At 40.9% G+C, this 16,921-nt stretch overlaps 1 protein-coding gene across 3 annotated transcripts; it reads left to right on the top strand.

The window, feature by feature from the left end:
• Window positions 1-239: 239 nt before the first annotated feature.
• On the top strand, window positions 240-16,573 carry LOC5501350 (PAS domain-containing serine/threonine-protein kinase). Of its 3 annotated transcripts, none has more exons than XM_048734458.1 (21): window positions 240-407; window positions 2,167-2,425; window positions 3,010-3,170; window positions 3,575-3,784; window positions 5,088-5,228; window positions 5,672-5,803; window positions 6,168-6,434; window positions 6,834-7,008; window positions 7,886-7,966; window positions 8,043-8,165; window positions 8,687-9,007; window positions 9,439-9,704; window positions 10,144-10,302; window positions 10,788-10,943; window positions 11,334-11,456; window positions 11,681-11,815; window positions 12,164-12,220; window positions 12,534-12,676; window positions 12,987-13,120; window positions 14,421-14,560; window positions 14,645-15,050. In XM_048734458.1, the coding sequence occupies exons 1-21, from the start codon at window positions 288-290 to the stop codon at window positions 14,837-14,839; spliced, it is 3,498 nt and encodes a 1,165-aa protein (XP_048590415.1). In that variant the 5' UTR covers window positions 240-287; the 3' UTR covers window positions 14,840-15,050. The 3 variants fall into 3 exon arrangements, with proteins under 3 accessions (XP_048590415.1, XP_048590413.1, XP_048590414.1); XM_048734456.1 differs by having other exon boundaries at window positions 6,834-7,026; XM_048734457.1 differs by having other exon boundaries at window positions 241-407; window positions 6,834-7,026; window positions 14,421-14,552; window positions 14,649-16,573.
• The last annotated feature ends 348 nt before the right edge of the window (window positions 16,574-16,921 follow it).

Raw genomic sequence — 16,921 nt, 5'->3', positions numbered from 1 at the left:
GGTTCCTGGTATAGAAAAAGGTATTCCACGCCCATACTCCTAACTAGCGTCGCCAGTGTGCACTCAACAAAATTAAGAAAAATGTCGATTGAATTACCGTTGCGTTGCTCATCACTGTAAAATGTGCAGGAAGAAAATCCCATGAAAGGTTAAACCGTGCAGCTTTAAAAACATTTAAAATCCGACGAGCGGTAATAATGGCCTGAACTCGGAACACCGAACGCTGTCCGATGACCTTCCGAACTTTAGGCGCGCAGTTGCTTCGCATTTGAAAACGAGCGTACAAAATGGCGTCGAGCAAATCACCGTTGCCTCCTCGACCGGTCAGTGTACCATTGCTGAGCAGATCGCTTTGTTACGATTCCCTTACTTTAAAGCATGGTGCAGCAAAGGCTAGAGCTTCTCAGGTTCGTAAATAGATCGGGTTCCCCGATTTTATTCGAAGCTTCGTTTGCACCGAAATGTCTAACCAAAACTACCAGTCGAGCTCGTTGTTTTCACTGCATTTTTGCTTCTATTGTTGATATTTGGCTGATGTTTAGTATAACAATAGGTTTACTGTGTACTTTTTTATGTGTTTGGTTTGTTTTGGCCCCTGTTTCCAAACAGAAAGCCTTGAAAGTCTTGACTAAAAAGATGTAAACAGAGCGCTCAAATACACAAAGCGTTCCAAACCGCTCTGACAATTAACTCTAACCCCTACTCATTAAAATGGCATCCCTATTAACAAAAATTGTCGGGAATCCTTATAGCGACTCAGACAGTTATGCTTATGTTTGTTAATTTAGTCTGATAGTAGTTATAAATCGTAGTTATAAATCGTGGTAAAAATTTTGATCGAAGCGACCACACAACTGTCAAATTTCGGCTTTCAAAACCAACATTCCAACAAAATCTATCGCTGATATAAGGTGGATTAATGTCCGAATAGATACTTTCAAGCACAGGTGAACTGCAAAGGTAATACTACTTATTCTCGAAAATCATGTTATTGTTCGTTCTCTCAGCTGTGAGATGTTTCGGTTCTGTCATCAAATCATTTTTTGCGTTTGTAATGTTTTTTACTGCTGTAATTTAATATTTTATTTGCAAAATTTTAGGGTTACATTATTTCTTCCCGATTTCTCGTTTGAATTAATTCTAGAATATAAGTTTGCCTACCATTGCAAGATTATATATTGTCTTTTAGGCTAAACTTCAGAATACCTGTCCACATTTTAAGGCCTCTAAATTTCATCTGTCCGCGGTCCGCAGTCCAGAACTACTTAATATTAAGTATCCATCATTGCACAATTTATTTATAATACTACTCAATATAAAATATCTATCATTGCACAATTAAATTATAATCGGATATGTTATGTTGGTTTGCAGTCCGTGGTTTGCAGTCAAAGACTACTAATTCATCCATAATGCGAAATTGGTTGGTCTGTAGTCCGCGGTCCACAGCCTAGGGCTTAGTCATATTCATCCGGCGTGTGTATTGTATGTTTGGAAAGTGAGACTAAACTTTATTAACAAAACTATACAGAAAATAATTAAAGCCAAAAAGACAGTTTAGGATTTAGAAAATAACAAAATGACTGCGAATTGCACAGATTGCTGAATTAAAATAGAAAAGGGTGATAGACGTCCCCAAGTACAAAAAAAGTGGGCATCTAGATTTATGATTTGATACTTCGTTCTATAAATATGCAAAGATGGCTTCACAGCGGACTGCGGACCATGGACCATGGTAGCAGTGACTTAGATCAGTTAGATTTATAATTTAATACTTTGTTCTATAAATATGCACAGACTGCTCCACAGCAGACTGCGGACCACTGTAGCAGTGACTTAAATTACTAAGACTTATCATTTGATACTTCGTTCTATAAATATGCAAAGACAGCTCCACAGCGGACCGCGGACTGTGGACCACTGTAGCAGTGATATATATTACTTAGACTTATTATTTGATACTTCATTATATAAATATGCAAAGATGGCTTCACAGGGGACTGCGGACCATTGTAGCAGTGACTTAGATCAATTGAATAATTTTGTTAGATGAATCAGAAAAGACAGCTTCGGGTATTCTGAAGTTGCTCCGTCTTTTAAATAAGAATTACTTGATGTTTACATACATATGTATGCATTTTGAAATGTAAATTCTGGTTGTTTCAGGGTTTAAATATGTCTTTAAGCCGATCTCTTCGTGGATGTTTACTACCAGAGTCTGGTGCTTTTGGTACGGCAGGTTACCCCTCACCTCTAGATCGCATCCGGGGGTGCCGGGAGAGGGCAAAGGAATTAGGATTGACATCTAAACTACAAGATTCTCTAGACTTGAATGCAACATTTCCCAAAATGCACAAACCGAAAGTAATCAAGGAAGAAATGGAAGTTGAGACTAGCAGTAAACCAACATTAAACCAAATTGCAGGTCAGTACAAATGTATAGGTTTGGAACATGGATTTCATAGAAGAGGAAATAAAATACTACATTAAATAATATTGAAAAGCAGGCTTGTAGGAGGGGGTGGGGCAGTATTTAAAAAAATATTAAAAATATAAAGAAATGACCAGTAGGGGCTTGGCTGTGCCCCCAATTGTTTTCTTAATGTTTCTGTATTGTGCCCCCCCCCCCCCCCCATATTTTGAGGCCTGCTATGGCACTGAAAAGTAGTTACAATAAGTCTGATGATTCAGGGTAGAGCCTCTTTTATCATTGCATGGAAAGAATGCATTAAAAGGTTACTTATTTTCTGTTCTGACTCTTCTAAGTTATTCCCTCACCAATGATGCCCCTCAATTGGACAGAAATAAGCCCCTCCCTGTTTTCTGGGTCCCCTTTCTTCCTTCTCTGTTGTACATAAATGTGATCTTGTTACAACCTGGACAGAGTCTCTAATAAGTTGTAAACACTACCTTTGTAGTGTCTGGTTGCACATGATGCCTATACCATTGCACTTTGGGAAATATCTCTTGTTAAGTACAATATATTATGGATAAAATGATTTTTTGTAGGAGATTCTCTGCACAGCTTCAGCTACTCTCCTGGTCATTGCCGGGGAACCTTTGCCACCCCTCTACATGACCCCGCCCTTCTTGGTGCTTCCTGGCAGTTCTACAATTTTGTTGGTGGTGCTGCAACTGGAAATGTTTTCCCCACTACTGTCAGAAACCCTGTGAGTACAGGAAATTGTTAAAGTGTAAATACAGCTGTGGTGCATCTAGGGGAAGGGTGGTGAGAACTACCCTCCCCTAACCTATCCCCCCCCCTATAAGGGGAAAGAAATGCCAAAAAAGAGAGTAACATTTTACCTTATTTTTGCATGTTGCAACCTCTTACCCCTTCCCCTCTAAAAACATCCCGGATCTGCCCGTGTACTGGGAGAGTAGTTTTGTTCATACTTGCTAAAAATATATGGGAATTCTGGACAAGTCAGTCAGCCAAGTTTATGGTTTACACACAAGTCGTGTACACGTTTACACACCATGTTTATAAAAGAATGCAATATTAGGTGGTGCTTGCAAAATAACAATAAAACTAACAGTGCTGACTGATTTCTTAATATTTTTTTTCACTCAGAATAAAGCAATTGTTACCATCAATGCCAGGACATCTGAGATTCTGATGGCCAATGACATGGCTGTTGACCTGTTCAGCTACCCTAGGGATAAGTTGATTGGCATGAAGATGTCATCGTTGTTCACAGACACCCACCGGGAGAAGCAGGAGGCTCTCGTTGAGCAGCATATTGAAGGAAGCGGAGCTGTCGTTGTTGTGTCAGGAAAAGTGGTAAGTTGGATTGTGAGGGAATGTAGAGGGGTTGAAGTTATTTTATTTTCAAAAAGTCTGCCAGACCTAAATAAACCCTCTGGAAAGTTTAGCTTGTTGGTATAGATTTTAAAGCATACAGTACTTAACCATATTTACTTATTTAGACATGTACAGTACAGGCTGAATGCTTCGGTGAAAGTCTCGGTGTGGATTCTGGTGGATTTTGCATGGATTCTGAGTCCAGTCATTTTCTCCGCGCACCTCTGTGGGTTCCATGCACAAAAATCCATGCAGTAGTAACCCTTGAATAAAGGCCCATAAGCAACCAAGCCTACATCAGATAGAGGCTCTATTTTAGCGCTGCGCTAAAATAGAAAGTCTACAAATTGTTTAAAACTTTTAAGAAACCTCTTCTATTGTTGTTAAATTCGTCGAAATGCGTCAGAAAAGTTAGTGAAACTTGTATTAATCATTCACTGGTGCCAAGAACAATACAGAATTTCATTGCATTTTATTAGTATATTTAACACAAGATAAGAAAATTTTCGCTTTTTTTGTGTTCGTGTCGATCCCAGTATCTTGCCTGTAGCTGATAGGAAATCTTTTTCGCATTGCGCGATAACAATCACAACGACTACAAAGGAATTTGGGTTTAGTTTTACTGGAAGTTAAAGCTTTTTAGACTCTGAGCCACTCATTCACATATAGAGGGAATGAAAATAGGTTCGATTCAAAGGTGATCCTCAATGCAACCCTGAAAATGCAAGAGTTTTAATTAGAGGTTATAGTACTTATCAGTGATAAAACAAAGAAAAATTTTGAGTTTGAGTGATCGCGTGGAATAAACCAACATCTTTCCCGATGACATCAATCTTTATTTGTCAATGATCCTTATCCTGAAGCATGCATTACTTGGTTGATTCTTCGTTACGTTATGTTCTTGTCTTCCTAAAAACTGGCTTTCTTCACCGGCGAAAACAAGATGAAACACGCACCTCGAGTGTCGGTAGTGAATAATTATACGTATTATAGTCCTCCAATCAAATCGCTCGCAAGACAATGGCGCTATTTCAAAACAACAACAATCGCTTTGGTTGCCAATGGGGCTTTAATTGCTTAATGCTTAACCTCAAAAGATGATAGATTTATGGCGGATGGCATGATGGAACATGAAGAACCTGATGGAACAGATATATGTCTACTATGATCCTTTTGGGAGTTATAGCATACCTTTAGAGTAGGATAGCAGACTTTCTGTTCCCATCTAATCACCCATACTATAGACCTTCCTGCTTCTGATTTATTGTGATCATACCTGTAGATGGAGGTGATGGACGGATGTGGGATTGTATTTCCTGTATCCATGTGGATGAAGAAACTGACCTGGGAGGAGGAACCAAGATGCATTGCAGTAATGGAGCCGGTGGAGAGAAGGACGGCTCTGGTGCTCTTCAATTCAGAGGTACTGTAGTCTACAATAGGATTGACCAATCATTTGAATGGGTATCACCATCATTGAAGATGTGCCCTGTCAATGCAGACATCACTGCTTTTCTGACAGACATTCACAATATGTAAAATCGACTTTCAAAGATTGTTAATTGTGACAGCACAATTAGGGGAACATATCCCTATGTATTAATTTGATAACCTATTAGAACTGTTCACTATACTGATGTAGCACATTAAGTATGCAAAACCTGAAAATAGGAAATTGTCATTCTAGATTATTTGTCCTGGACAAGAACGCCTATTTTGAGCTATTCCTGAGCATACTAATCAGAGGTTTTGACTGTAAATTATTATAAAAAGTATAACTTTCCTTAGCTGACTTACAACAATGATGTGCCATCCTTAGATTTGTAATGTTTATATTATAGTATACTGTACTTCTTTCTTCTCCAGGGTACCATACTGGACTGTGATAATGACCTTGCCCAGCTTCATGGATTTGTGGATGCAGAGGATATCAAAGGAAAGAACCTGAAATCTTTTATTCCATCCCTGCTCCTTCCATCAGGCAAGAATCTTGACAAGGTAGAGTATATATACAGAAAACTTTGTTGGATTTAACATATACAGTTATAATATTTAGCTTATAAGTATATACAGTACCTTGTATATATACCTATCCCGTTTCAGGAGCTTGCATCTTTTTATTCATTTTAAAGAAAACACAATGTCGCTTGTTTGATTAGCTATATTTTCGTATTTTAAAACCATATTCTGATGAATATCTACCTCATCTACAAGTCTGTAAGCTGACAGGACTCTCTTAGGCAGGTTTCTTTTTTACTGTTTATGGGGAAATGCTCCTAATTTAATTGTTTACCTATCTAATATATTATTAATATATCTAAAAAAGACGTTTTTATAATAACTATATCTCAACATATTTTAGAGTATTGGAAAGCAGCGAGCTACTGGCCGAACCAAAGATGGCTGTAATTTCCCGCTGACTATCGTGATCAAGCCTAAGACAAGCCAGGAACTTCAGCAGGCTGGCTGGACCATCCCAGATGGCACTATCGCCTACAAAGGCCTGGTTTGGGTGTTTGCTAATATCAGTGGTCTAATAAGCTTCACTCCTAATGGCATCATACAGACGTGCAATAATAACTTCTCGCTGATGCTGTTTGGCTATCATGAGAGTGAGCTTATTGGAAAGGTGGGTGGAGGAAAACGGGAAATTATACCTTAATGGTGATACAGTAGGTGAATGTGATGATGGTGATGGTGATTCAGGCCTGTAGGCTGGAATTAGGTTGGGAGGGGGGTGGGATTCACTATCAAAAGATGAAATGTATTTAGCGTCAATAGAAGCCGCGTTTCCACCTAGCCATAAAGCCATAATATCTTCAAGTTGCACTCGCCTTGGCTTGGGTTGTCAAGAAAATTGTTGAAAGTTTTTAAGTTTTTAAAGTAAAAATACTCATCTAAAGGGGTAAAGAGGGAAAGGGATGCACGCCTGCATTTTTAAATATTCTTGCAAATTATTTCCTTAAAATATTAACAATAACAGAAGATTGGTTGATTAAGAAATTTTAAATGATCTATCTCTCTTCAGCACATCACCTCCATCCTACCAGACTTCTACGAAGACATGGATGTCATCGATGACAGTAGCATTCCCCTACCACCGTTTGATTATGATGACGAGGATGGTGTTATCCATTATATTGATGGCATAGAGCCGAGATCCCATGGGGGTAGTGGTCAGGCAGGCTCTGCTGATTCACGAGGTGCTGTTGTTGCGTCAGGTTTGTTAATAGGGACCTTAAGCAAGAACGACGGCGACGGCTAGGACAATGAGATCGAAAAAGATGCGTTGGCGCTTGGCGCTTGGCGATCAATTATAATTCAATTGCAATGGAATAAGCAAAACATTATAGTCAGAGACAGATAAAAATAAACTAAGGACATTATTTCTACAGTAGCGAACGTGGTTAGAGGAGTTTACAGTGCAAACGTCCGCGTCCGTCCGCGTCTCATTTGACCGTGAAAGTTGGAGTTTTCACGTCATGGTTTTATGGAAAACGGCTGAAATGTATCAGACAGAACGCATTTTCACGTGCTACTATTGAATTCTGAATCAAATCCCATTGTTTTCTGCCGTCGTCGTCCACGTTGCCGTCGGCGTTGCTTAAGGTCCCTATTTGTTATTTGCACCATACTATGAAGTATAATAACTATGGGTTTTCCAGATGCCTGTAAGTAAATATGGGGCCCCATAAGTTTTGATAGTATACGTTACTCTAATAACTTAAATAAAATATTCTTTTTATTTCAGCACTCAAATTATTGATGATTATCTTGCAAATAGACCGTTGTATTTTCAGATTTAAAGAATAACAAAGGAGCAGCTGATCAACACTCTTTAAAGTGCCCTTGTCAGCCTCAACTTTGTTGTTGTTTTCGGAAGGCACATAATGTGTTCTCGAAATAACCATCTAAACACAAAGTTTATATTATACTTTATTTACCGAATTTGATTGAGAATATCGCATTGTCTTCCCAAATCAGCCGATGGAAATGGATCCTTTTTCGCACTTGGTAATTTGCTAGGATGACAAAATGGCGGCTGGCAGAGGCTGTTTAATGTAATAATCTTACCTGCAGGTCTATCACACATCCCAGACCTCTCCACACAAGCAATGATGGGTGACAGTTCTCATATGACACGCAGTAATAGTTTTCCTGGTAAGACAGAGGCTCTGACTCTGATATATTTATCAGTCGTCATTTGGTGAATGCCATGAATTTGTTCTCATTCCAGATCTAAGTGGGCTGAATCAGTCAGCAAGTTCTGCTGACACGTCGAACCTCGGGCTCAGCCAATCCGACTCGTCTGCAGCCAGCTTCAATACCACTAAAAGCATGTCTCCGCGGTGGTCCGCGGGTGAGTGTTTTTAAAAATTTGACAAATAAACAGAGACGGCTTTCTGTCTTTCAAATACAGTAAAAGTATATCTTACTCTATGGGCTGCAGGGGTTTCACTAGACCCCGGCGGCCGGCGGAAGCACCAGCTATTTTCCACTAAAAATATAAAATAACTTCCCTCTCCTACTTATCAATCTGGAAGCTATTTTTCTGTTTCATTGCGCCCTCCGCCCTTTAAAAAAAGGTCTCTTAGCAAAAGCTGCAAATCACGACTATGGCATGTATGTACGCCCGGAATAAGGTCAGGACGGGCGGCGGGGAAAAACAGGCTACGGACGACAATTGCCGCCTTCTTGGGTTTTGCCCTTGTTTCTTATTTAAAATACAAGATTGTGTCTAGGTGTGTGCTGGTGTTGTTGATCTCAATTTAATTCACTGATAACATTTATAACTAAATATAATTGGTATCACGTAAACGAGTTCATTCGAGTTCTACTAGATTATATTTAAGTTTTGCGCTATGTGTGTCTATTTTATAGGGGCCGCTTTTCGACCGGTAGTCCCCACAGACCTCCCAGACGGCCTTCACAAGTCCGACCACGAGACCATGGATACGCCTAATGATGACAGCTACCAATCAAACGTCCCCATGACGATATCCGAGGACAGCGGTATCTGCGACAGTAACAGCAATAGCGGGAAGCCTGTGTGTTCTACCTCTTGCTGTGGGGCATTCCCGCTGGCCATGTCGAGCCCGCAGGGTGATATGGCTTCATTGCGGAGCAAGGGTGGGACAGTACACACTTCCACAGAGAGCTCGTCTTCGTTGCAGATTGGTCTTAGCGGACTGATGTTGCAAGGTGGGTATATTGTTGTCAAAATAAAATCAATATCAATCAAGGATGCCTTTTTAGGTATATTTATACAGCACGATTTATTTGTATGTGACTTGCCCGCGACACCTTTACAATTTCGAGTCGTAGCTTATAACTCCGCAACGATTCTCGATTGCGAAAGTGTGAAATTCAGCGCTTAGACATGTAGGCAGGTCGCATACGACTACCTTAAGGTAGATCAGCCTTAACACTCCTAATAAATGATACCAGGTCTAGCAAGCAATGCCCTCCTGCGCAGAGCTCTTGGTGTCGCTTCCATTTAAAAAGACCAAAGATGGTTAGCAAGGCAACCGAAAACCTAAAAGCCGGACTAACTTCTAAAATTGCAAGCACAATCCGATTGTCCTTCTGGCTGATATACCACAGACCAATCATCACTATTTGACTGTTTTTAGATTCAGGCGACAATGGCGTATCTTCCACGGACGTCTCAACCATCAATTCGTCGAACCGAAGCAGCTCCCATTGCAACAGCAGCCAACTCGCACCTATGACTCCACCGAGAAACCCCTTCAGCCCTGAGATGCTCACGTCCACCCCGAATATCGTGACGTCGGCACATGAGACCGAGGTTGAGGGACACCAGCAGCCGATTTGCGAGGGCAGCTTTGCGGGTAGAGGCCGACACAAGAATGGCACGTCGCTAGGCGTCATTTTCCAGGTACGAGTTTATTACGGTATTCTGCGTGACCGTGGCCACCTTGGCAGTTTTGTGAAGTATGCCAATGAGGATTCTAGAAACGTGCTTTCTAATACAACGCGCGCTACCGTGGCCACCTTGGCAGTTTTATGAAGTAAACCAAAAAGGGTACGAGAAACGTGTTATCTGATACGACGCAGTAAGCCAACAAAGATGTGAAAACGTGTTTTCTGATACGACGCGCGCTACCGTGGCCACCTTGACAGTTTTATTGTTGTTGTTTTCTACTAAAAGCCTAAACGCGAGAGAGTTTGAAAATTCAAGTGATTTCTGAGTCGCCTATTGGCATCATAATAAACAAGGTTTCATCACTCCTAAAAAATATATTGTTTTTATTCATCCGTCCTGTATCTCAAAGGCTACTAAATGTCTTGCTTGAACTCACTGTATCTTTTCACAGATCAAGCGGATCGAGCTGAACGATGGCCGCATGCTTTTCTGTGCATGGATATCGCGTGACCCGGAAGAGGAAGGCGAGGGCGGAAGATCTACAGCAGCTTACAGCTTAGCGGCTAGCTTTAGCAGCGTCCTTGGGAACTCCTTTGCAAATACTAACGAGGTAAACACCTTCCGATATACTAGAGGGGTAAACACCTTCGCATATACTAGAGGGGTAAACACCCCTTCGTATATATTAGAGGGGTAAACACCCCTTCGTATATACTAGAGGGGTAAACACACCTTCGTATATACTAAAGAGGTAAACATCTTCACGTATACTACAAGGTTAAACACCCCTTCGTATATATATTACAGGGGTAAACACCCCTTCGTATATACTTAAGAGGTAAACACCTTCACGTATACTAGAAGGGTGAACACCGCATATACTATAGGGGTTAACACCCCTTCGTATATACTAAAGAGGTAAACACCTTCGTATACTGTACATTAGAGGGGTAAACACCCCTTCGTATATACTTGGGTGGTAAGCACCTATATACCTGGCCAACTCGATCATAAATCTACGCTTTCTGTAGATGTAGTTTGGAACCTTTTCTCCCCGAATAAAAGTTTACGGAACAAATTACCCCTGTTTTGTAGATATCTCAACTGTCGTCAGAGCTGCAAGCCGTCCCCGAAGCAGAGCCTTCTCCAGGAAGAGGCGAATACGATGAGAAGTACCTGACCCTAAAGTCCATCGGAAAAGGGGCGTTCGGCTTTGTACAAATGGCGCGCAGACGTGCCGATATGACAGAGGTATGTGCATGCTGGTGACATTTGTGTGACAGTCACGCCATACAACGTGACTATCAAACCTATCGGAAAAGACACGTTCTTTCGTCTATAAAGTATGCTCGAGTCGAATAATGTAATCGGGCAGCCGAGCACCCTGAAAAGTTGGGGAGCTGAACTCTCCCAAACTCGACTCAACTCTCCCAACCATACTGACCAAACGTTTCAAGGTTCTCCACCACCCCCTCCCCCGATATTATATGAAGTTTTACGAGATCATACAGCTGATCACCTGTGGGCTTGCGGCATGTCAGTAATTTGGTGGTCGGTGTGAGACACCTTTCGTCCATGGTCTGTATTAGAGATCCTACTTAGCACTAGCAGTTAACTTGATTGTATTCTTCGCCGTGACAGGTCGTTGTGAAGTTCATCCGTAAAGCGAAGATCCTGCCAGATTGCTGGGTTGAGGGACCCATGGGAAACGTTCCTCTAGAAATAGCGCTCCTTGCCAAGTTAAAACACCCTAATATTGTTAAGGTAGGTAGCCTTAAGTCTGTTGTCCCTTTCGTCCGCCTTTGTGTCCTTCTGTCCACCTGTCTTCTTTGTGATATAAGAAGTTATCTTTGTAACTCTTTGTTGATGTTGCTGATGTTGTTTTTGCTTTTTGTTTTTGTATGGAAAGTCTGTTAGTCGTTGTTTTCCTTTGGCTGGTTTGTGATCTTAATTAACTCTCTAAGCGCTTCTTGTTTGCTTTTCTGTAGATGCTTGACGCATTCGAGAACGAGGAGTTCTTCCAGGTAGTCATGGAGAAACACGGAACAGGCATGGACCTGTTTGAGTTCATCGACAGGCAACCGGCGCTGGACGAACCACTTTGTGCTTACATCTTTAGACAGGTACGGGAAAAGCATCTCAAAACGGGTACGCTAAAGGCATCTAAAAATAGGTACGTGAAAGGCATCTCAAAACTGATACAATAAGACATCTTATCACGGGTACGATATCTCAAAGAAGCGTCATATTATGGTCTATCCGTTTTGATGCTTTACAAATTTTATTGTATTTGTAAGCAACCGAGTATTTTCATACACCTTTTTCTAGCCTGTTCATTTGTCGTGGTTCGCAGTGTTTTATTAAATTTATTTGTATTATAATAATATTGTTGTTTATTGCATTTTCCATAAACACCGTCAATTTATCATTTTTCTCGTACCATTACTGATGTCTTTGATGATCTTTTCCAGTTGGTATCTGCGATATCTTTTCTCCACAACCAGAACATACTTCACAGAGATGTCAAGGTATTTGCAAAATGCATAGAAAAGCCTGTGGTTATTTTGAACCTCCCTCGTCTTCCCGAAGAAAGTCAAGTCAAAGGTCCCGTCTCTCACCGCACTTTATTAACGTGTGGTAGCATCTTCAGTTACGGTGCCCACACACTAACTCGCGCTGATGAATGTAAAGTGGGTGAAACAGCCCTTACCGTACTGTCAGTCGCATGTGCATCTATAACTCGGTCTCATGTTATTTGGTCAGATCTTGATGTAATTTGCGCCATATAAATATCAAAGGTCTCCTTTTTAACATCTCTTATGGCAACTGTTCTTTGTTTAGGATGAAAATATAATTCTGGATGAAAAGTTCAACATCAAGCTGATCGACTTCGGCTCGGCAGCTTACATGGAGGAAGGCAAGGTCTTCTCGACTTTCTGCGGTACTATGGAGTACTGCAGCCCGGAGGTGCTCATGGGAAATAAGTAAGTTCTGTTTAGAAGCCCTTGTGCTGAGCTTTCCGTGCAGCGTCACCCTGTCCACATATTACTGTGTTTTTATTTTCGTGCGCATAAATGAAAATAAGTCGATATACATTTAATACCCCTGTGCTCGTTTTAACCTTTAGCTTATGATAAGTAAACGATAAAATAAATGGAATAAGCGCCCTCTTCAAATGAGCGCCCAAAGAAAATACCTTTTAACGGCCAAGGGACATCAAATCAATTCGTTTCCAACCAAGGTCCCTGTGTGCTACATTTCAAATCCTGAGGCTCAAAAGGTATTGGTTTGTAGGTATCGTGGGCCAGAGCTGGAGTTATGGTCGATGGGAGTCACGCTATACACCCTGGTGTTCGGTGAGAACCCCTTTTATGATGTGGAGGAGACGATACGAGCAGAGCTGCACCCTAGCTTCCCCGTCTCGCAAGGTAATACCTCACAAATGCATTAATCTCACAAGTAACAGTTACAATTAGTTCTCCACCAGAGAAACAAATAGAAGGCAGCTTCCTGATTAAGGTAATTCCCTTGAAATAGTTCTACAACACAGATTTTTTTTAAACTTGGCATAAATAATATTGAAGTTAAGGGCTTTCAAAAAATGTAATAAAAAAATGGGGGTACCGACCTCGTTTTCACAACAGAGGGGCGTAGAGACGACGCATTTTTACTGATCGCGCAAGGAAAAATCCCAACTAAAAAGAGTGCATATAGTCTTTAGAAAATTAAGTTCTGTTTGTCGAGCTGCCAAAATCCGATCTCCTAAACAATAACCCGTAGTAGCTAATGTTCAAAACAAATCACATTTTAAGAGATCGCACTAAAAGACATTGTTTTCGCCACTATTCATACGGTAAAAAGCGCCATTTTGAAGTATTTTTACGGCTTTTAAGAGAAATAACAAAACTTCTACAACCCAACTTTTTTTCTTCTTTCAGTATATCATTTTTCCGTATATATTTAGCTATTTGAGCAAATAAAAAATGGGGGTAACCGACTTCGTTTTTCTGTCAAAGCGATTTTAAGTAAAAAACGCGCGCCTTTTGCTGTGTTTTCTTGTACAACTGTGGCGCGTGCGCGCACATAATACCGGAAAATTCGAACAAACAGCGCGCGCCACTATGCGCAGAAGGGGTGCGCAGTGCAATTCAAGAAAAATAACCTTAATAGACCCTGCGTCAAGAGATCAGAGTATTTCATCTCGTGATACCTAAACAACGTTAGACTAGATCCATGTGGGATGATTTTGATTGCTATGCCATGCGGGCTAATGACGTCAAAGAACTAAACTGTCGATAAGTAGGCAACTATGTAAATCAACTATTTTGATTTTAGAATTGTTCGTGAAAATGTGGTGGTCTCTGAAGGGATCAAAAGAACAATGCGTATTCAATGCCCTGATCCATTGAACCGTGTTCGCTCTTCCAACCTAATATTACTCGTAGTCGCGATTTTATTCCCTAGGTGATCATGGTATTACAAAGTGATAGCATGGCATCTCGGGGAATTTAGTGATTAAATGCCCCCTCAACCCCGGGATGACTAGTTTAAGTCTCTCCGACTGCGGCGTCGGGACTTCAACTAATCATCCCTCGGTTGCGGGGACATTTAATCACTAAATTCCCCGAGATGCCATGCCTTGCCATAAGAACAAAATCAACGAAAGACGAAAATAATATAAGGCTGAATCTCTTGTAAAGCAGCGTTTTTGTTCTGATGCTGTTTCAGAGCTGATGTTTGTCATATGCTGGATTCTTCATCCTGATCCAAGATGGCGAGCTACCATCCGGGACCTTGAGCAGAACGAGTGGATCAACCAACCGGTCCAGATCAGCGCCTATGACTTCAACACCGTCATGGGTGAGATAAGGCCTAATTCAGAGAACGTGATTTACGAGTGTCGTATAAAACAAGCTAAATAAATTGACACATTTAACATTTTTGTTTTTTGTTTAGCAACTGATGGCGTGAGTCCTAATTTCCCAAGCCCCCCAGAGGAGCATCCCCCGGGCGACTTTGAGAAAGCTGACGACGAAGATTTCTCGGAGGATGAGATCATCGATTACGACCAAGAGGACATGCGGCTACTCCAGTCCACTATGCAGCAGTACCTTAAAGGCGGAGACCATAGCGACGACGAGAAATGAGATCGGTCAGCGAGGGTACTATAGCCCATGTGCACTGTCCAGTACACCACGAAACAGTTTCTGAAGTGAGAAATGAGATTGGTCAGCGGGGGTACACAATGAAACAATATCTGAAGTGAGAAATAAGATGGGTCAGCGGGGAAACCCGGAAACACATGCGCCGTAGTCAGCCATGCAACAAAATTTTAAGGGCGGATACCAGCGGGAGAACCAAGAATACATGCGCGCAGTTAGTCTGTACAGCTCACCATCCAACAATAACCATTCAAGGGTATCCATTATGGCAGACTTAGAAAAAGTTTTAAATGTAAATTAATTGTATTAATTATATCACTGTAAGAGTGAAAGCACTCTCAAAAACCTAGGGGTTTTCTGTCTTAGCGCTTATAGAAAAAATCCTGGATGAATTGACAGTTTTACACCATCAGTACTTCGACAAACCCAGGGTTTTTCTGTTTTACTGCTTAAAAAAAATTCCTGGGTTTCAAGGATAAGGGGTTAGTTTTACCCCATATTGACTTCAACTTATCAGAAAGTCGATTATAAATCAGAAGAGATATTATTCTAATTCCTTGCGAGCAGAGGTCTCGTTTCTCTTGTTTCCACAGTGACGCCTACCAAGCGAAATACACCTCTTTTAATCGGTAACTATCCAAAGATGATAACTAATATATTTAACAAAGAGATGTAATTTTATTTTACATTTTGGACCTGGCTAAACTAGAATTGACATAATTCCTAGATTCGCCAAGCCTTATAATATTGAGTGATAATTTTAAGAGTTTCCAGATATTCCATGTAGGAAAATGTAGGGAGATATTCCCCATTTTTGCTAGATTCGACATTCTTCCTGAAATGTTTAAACAAGAGAAGTTACATGTGACTTATTTATTAGAGTCGTAGCTAGCAATTGTAACAAGAATTTCTGTTTTGCCACTAGAAAATTTGAAATAGTCACAAATTAACAACTAGACACAGTAATACCTCAACTGTTTCCGACATTAACCCAATATGCTCATTTAACCAACTTGAAATTTTACATAAGGATACTTTGTATGCCTTTTTGCCAATAAAGAGGATCCCCTTAACTCGAAAATTTAAAATAAACGAAAAACAGCGCGATATATCGGGGAGTTCGAGACCCGAGTTCAAATTATCGGTGTTCCATTGTGCTAGAAGCCAAACAGCACGATTTTAAAGTAGTTTTGTGAGCGGTTGTTTCCATCCGTTTCCTTGACTCTTATAGGCGCGTCCTGTATCTGACTCTGTCAGGAGAACCCCGATAATGCGAACTGACATCCAGTTCCCTGTGACTACTTGCATCATTTTCACTCGGTTCGAAATGCGAGAGAAGAAAGGCGCACGCAAGGACGAGGTTCTCGGGTAAATGGTTCGCAATTTTGCGTTTTTAGAAAGGTTCACGGGCTTAGCTTTTTTCTTACTTGAAAATTGAAGGCTTAAGCTTTAAGAAGCTTCGCGACCAAGGCACTTTTGACACCGTGTTTTTGTTGTCTATCTGAGAGCCTCGCCTTCATGTGCCCACCCCACTCTCACACTTATCGAGCCATCACAAAATCTATTTTTCCATCTTCCTTGGAGGGTGCATTTTGTCCAGGTCCCAGTCTTTATGTAATGTCATTCAGAATTTTAATGAAAGAGATCTGGGTCTCTATTTTAGTTCTTGTATATAGATTTTAAGCATCAAATGATGCAGAATTAAATCCAGGAAAATGAGTTACCGTGTTTGTGTTTTATTTTTCCATTAAAATGAATTTGTTTGTATCGAACTTCGCCCAGCTTTGCTGCAAGTCTTGTTCGGCAAAGGTAGTGTTGGACAACAATTCGGTTAACAAGACAAAGGGAATGCTGGCCAACTGTTTGGTTAACAGGGCAAAGGGAATGCTGGTCAACTGTTTAGTTAACAGACAAAGGGAATGCTGGTCAACTGTTTGGTTAACAGACAAAGGGAATGCTGGCCAACTGTTTGGTTAACAGGGCAAAGGGAATGCTGGTCAACTGTTTGGTTAACAGGGCAAAGGGAATGCTGGTCAACTGTTTAGTTAACAGACAAAGGGAATGCTG

Source organism: Nematostella vectensis, chromosome 11, assembly GCF_932526225.1.
Source record: "Nematostella vectensis chromosome 11, jaNemVect1.1, whole genome shotgun sequence".
Classification (NCBI taxonomy): Eukaryota; Metazoa; Cnidaria; class Anthozoa; order Actiniaria; family Edwardsiidae; genus Nematostella; species Nematostella vectensis.
The sequence above is the reverse complement of the archived record's forward strand: the minus strand, read 5'-3'. Positions and strand labels throughout refer to the sequence as shown.